Here is a 4927-nt window from a genome sequence, read left to right on the forward strand (position 1 = left end):
GATTAATGTGTTTCATATATAATATTGCATTATATAGAGAAAATAGTATAACTATTATATGAGATAAATGTGGCATTTTCATGTAAAAAAGGGAAGAATGATTGTTAATTTAATAATTAATATGGGTTGGATCTTGAAATATAATACCCCAAGTAACAGGATGAGCATGTGGGCTTTCCTTAAAATAAAATATTTATTTAGTAGGAATAATTGAAATATATGATTGATAGATAGTGATGAATAGATATGATAGACATAAAACATATGGAAGGATAAAAATATCACATTAAAACCGTATGTTCTATCTTGCTGTTTATAATCACATTCATGACTACATTTACATGGTCGTATATGAACTAATTAATATGTATAACTAAAGTAGAATTGATAGAACCTACATATATATATATATATATATATATAGAGGTGAAGGATGCTTGAAAAAAAGGAGGCTTACTAGGCCCAAGTATATGATTATGGCATTCATGTTGAGACGAGCATATGAAGCTGAGATATTTTACCTCATAGAGATAGTGAGAGAGCTAATATAGAGACCTTGCATCCAATCACATTGTATGAGGTTATGGATATTTTATCGTCTATGCTGAGGGGTCTACAATAAAAAGGAGCATTAGATGGTATTCTAGGAGATAAGGAGAGGAGAATGAAGAATAGGCTCTTGTAAATATAAATATTTATTATGAATAATTTGTGAGTGTGTATATTATGACTCGTCTTTTGAATATGATATTAAATATTAATAGCTTGAATGAATTATTTGCATTCTTAATGTGATGTTAGTTATGGGTGTAATGTGCATGATCAATTTTTATATCTTTGATATTTGTTATAAGTGGAGCTTATTCTATCTTTGATAGTGAATGAAGCTGCCTTTAATTAATATGTGAAAAATGCAGAATTTGTTAGTGGTGGAATTAAGTAGGGATTTGGATGGCTTTAACTATTAGTAAAAAAATGCCTTAAAATTTTGCAAATTATGAAAGGTTTTTACTTATATCCACTTATTTTGAGTCTTCGTTGTTATTCAGCTATTTATTTATGCTGCTTGTATATCTCTTTTATTGATCATAAGAAAATATCACATAGTGTAGGCACTTTTGCCCCTTTAGGCCCCAAGTCAAATAAATGCAACATATGGATAAGCTTTTGTTCTTTTAGAGCATGATTAAGTCCTTCAAAGCATAAAAATCTATTTCGATGTATAACAGATTGTTTATGCCTCCAACATGTAGGGTACGTTTACTTCAACGTGCAAATGACTATCCAAGAAGAGAGATATTGGATGTATAATAGATTGTTGCCGGGTCGAAAAGGATTGACAGTTGAATTTATACAGGGAGTTGAAACTTTCATTCAAGTTGCATCTCAACTGCCTTCCTTTCAGCTTGATAAAATGTTTAGATGTCCGTGTTCGAAGCATAAAAATCTAGCATTCCTAAAGCCCGATGATGTGAAGCTTGATTTATATCGTAGGGGATTTCTTCCAAACTATTGGATTTGGACATCACATGGCGAGTACGAGCCACATAGAGATGCTCATGCTGGTTCATCTACAGCTTATGAAACATTTGATGAAGATCAAATGAGTAGACCCTATGAAGACCTTATTTTTGATGTAGCAGGTCATAATTTAAGGTCTAATGTGGAAGAGCCACCAAATGCAGAGACACAAAAATTCTTTGAGTTATTACATTCAGCTCAAAAGCCAATTTGGGAAGGTTGCAGTACGCATTCAGAATTATCCATTGCAGTGAGGATGTTAAGTATTAAAACTGAGTATAATATTCCCCGTGAATGTTTTAATGACGTTATTGGTCTTATGAAGGAAACTAATCCGGCTGACAATATAATTCCCTCAGACTTGTACCGAACAAAGAAATTAGTATCCAAGCTGGGTCTCACTGCTACAAAGATTGATTGTTGTATCAATGGATGTATGTTATACTATAAGGATGATGCAGCAGAAGTTATTTGTCGCAGCTGCAATGCTCCTCGTTTTAAGCAGAACTCGGGAAAACAACGTCGTCCAAAGAAAGATGTGCCATATTCCCGTTTGTTTTATTTACCAATCATTCCAAGACTTCAGCGGCTCTATGCATCAATGAGTTCAGCAGGCCATATGAGATGGCATAAGGAGAAAATAGCAAAAAGTGATGTTCTTTCTCATCCATCAGATGCTGAAGCGTGGAAACATTTTGATCGAGTGCATCCTTCATTTGCTGCTGAACCCCGCAACATAAGATTGGGATTATGTACTGATGGTTTTACTCCTTATAGTCAAACAGCTACACCGTATTCTTGTTGGCCAGTTATATTAACACCATACAACCTGCCACCAGAGATGTGTATGACTACTCCGTTCATGTTCTTAACTCTGATTATACCTGGACCACATAATCCGAAGGCAAAGATTGATATCTATTTGCAGCCATTAATTGATGACCTCAAATTATTATGGGAAGAAGGAGTGCTCACATATGACATATCAATAAAACAAAATTTTCTCCTTCGAGCTGCTTTGCTGTGGACTATCGGTGATTTTCCAGCTTATGGTATGTTGTCTGGTTGGAGCACAGCAGGGAAATTAGCATGTCCTTACTGCATGGAGAACAGTAAAGCTTTCACATTAAAACATGGAGGGAAAAATACTTGGTTTGATTGTCATCGTATGTTTCTACATGCTAATCATCAGTTTCGAAGAAATAAAGAAGCATTTGTTAAAAACAGAATTGAGCGATCACCTCCTCCACCCAGATTAAGTGGTGATGAGATACTCCAGAGACTTTCCAACATTCCAACAATTATTGAGTATCCAATGCTATCAGAATCTAAATTTCCGGGTTATGGTGTTCAACATAATTGGATTAAAAAAAGTATTTTCTGGACATTACCTTATTGGAGAACTAATTTGATAAGACATAACTTGGATGTTATGCACATTGAGAAGAACTTTCTGGATAATATTTTTAATACAATTATGGATGTTAAAGGCAAGAGTAAAGATAATGTCAAAGCAAGGATGGACATTAAAGAGTTTTGTCGGCGAAAAAATTTGGAGTTAGTAACAACAACTGACGGTAAAGTAATGAAGCCCAAAGCTCCTTACTCGTTCACGTTAGAGCAAAAAAGAATGATATGTCAGTGGTTTAAAGGTTTAAAAATGCCGGATGGTTATGGATCAAATATAAGCCGATGTGTTGACTTGAAATCTGCAAGGTTATTTGGACTCAAAAGTCATGATTGTCACATAATTATGGAGGTTCTTCTTCCGATCATAGTCAGTATGTTACCCGATTACATATCAAATCCGTTGATTGAGCTTAGCATTTTCTTCAAAGATTTATGTTCATCTAAACTAAGTGAAAATGCTTTACGGAGGTACGAGGATAACATACCAATCATCCTATGCAAGTTAGAGAAGATATTTCCCCCGGGTTTTTTTGATTCTATGGAACATCTTCCAGTCCATCTACCTTACGAAGCTAGAGTTGGTGGACCTGTACAATATCGTTGGATGTATCCTTTCGAAAGGTAAATGTGTTAAGATTATTATTAATTACTCAAATTTTTTGAATCAGTTAAGATAACATATTTTTATTTGATTAATAGATATCTGAACAAGTTGAAGAAATATGTTAAGAATAAAGCACGACCAGAAGGATCGATATGTGAAGCATATTTATCTCAAGAAACAACACACTTTTGCTCCTACTATTTCGAGCCACATGTAAGGAGTACAAGAACAAAAATGGGTCGTAACATGGACTTCGATGTAGAAGAACAATCACATGCTACACTAACAGTATTTAGAAGGCAAGGAAAGCCTAGTGGCAAATGTGTTGAAAGATATCTCAACGATTTAGAAATAAATACAGCGAATTTGTATGTACTACTGAACTGTGAAGAAGTTGAGCCAATCTTAGAGTAAGTTCTTACATAATGTTAATAATAAATTAGTAATGTTTATTTAAAATACTTATGTATTATTTGTCAACAGGTATTTCGTAAGCAATTTGCCCTTGACAGATTCAAGGGAAATTGAGCAAGCTGTTGCAAATGAATTTCCAACTTGGTTCAGATCATATGTGAGTACATTTTTTTTTATAAATTTAAATCTTATTTATTATCAAAATTACTAAAATTTGAAAATATTTTTAGGTACAAAATCCTGATAACAAATGTTTCGATAAAGGTTTGCAAGCATTAGCATGGGGTCCAATGCGAAAAGTAAAAACTTGGCCAATATATATAGTGAATGGTTTCAGATTTCATACCAAATCGTGGAGTGAAGGAAGAAAAACTGAAAATTGTGGAGTATGTGTTAGAGGAAACACTCATGAAGAAGATGAGTGTGATTATTATGGTATTTTGAATGAGGTCCTTGACTTGGAGTACCCAGGGGAAGATGAGAACTTTGTATGCTTATTTAACTGTCAGTGGTATGATCCAGTACAAAATAGAGGCACAAGGGTTCATCCTGTGTATGGTTTAGTAGATGTTAAACATAGTAGAAGATACGGAAAGTTTGATCCATTTGTGTTAGCAAGCCAAGCTATTCAAGTTTATTTCAATATATATATATATATATATATATCATTTATTAATAAGATATAGATGGCTATAAGGAAGGCTAAACTTAAAATAAAATATTAAAAAATAGTACATTATGTGATTATTACAAATTGACATAGATATACAAATTAGTTGAACGTTATACGTACACATAAATCCCTATCTTTCTATAGTAGCCTCATCCTCTTAAGCGAGTGTCTGGGTGAGCCTTCGGGATCTGAGTCATAGGTTTAGTTTATAAATGTGAGTTCATAGAAACAAGCTTCTAGTCCCTTGGAGTGAGGGACAATTCCCCCGAACAATGATAGTTGCTAGTAAGGGATGAGTCTAGCCA

At 33.8% G+C, this 4927-nt stretch overlaps 1 protein-coding gene across 2 annotated transcripts; it reads left to right on the forward strand.

Annotated features, from left to right (window-relative positions):
* Positions 1 to 651: 651 nt before the first annotated feature.
* On the forward strand, positions 652 to 3572 carry LOC114580143. 2 transcript variants are annotated; one of them, XM_028696708.1, is made up of 2 exons: positions 652 to 823; positions 1188 to 3572. In XM_028696708.1, exon 2 carries the CDS (start codon positions 1277 to 1279, stop codon positions 3554 to 3556), a length of 2280 nt encoding a protein of 759 aa, XP_028552541.1. In that variant the 5' UTR covers positions 652 to 823; positions 1188 to 1276; the 3' UTR covers positions 3557 to 3572. The 2 variants fall into 2 exon arrangements, with proteins under 2 accessions (XP_028552541.1, XP_028552540.1); XM_028696707.1 differs by having other exon boundaries at positions 652 to 816; positions 1181 to 3572.
* The last annotated feature ends 1355 nt before the right edge of the window (positions 3573 to 4927 follow it).

The sequence above is a fragment of the Dendrobium catenatum genome, unplaced genomic scaffold (genome assembly GCF_001605985.2).
Source record: "Dendrobium catenatum unplaced genomic scaffold, ASM160598v2 fragScaff_scaffold_821, whole genome shotgun sequence".
In the NCBI taxonomy this organism is placed as follows: domain Eukaryota; kingdom Viridiplantae; phylum Streptophyta; class Magnoliopsida; order Asparagales; family Orchidaceae; genus Dendrobium; species Dendrobium catenatum.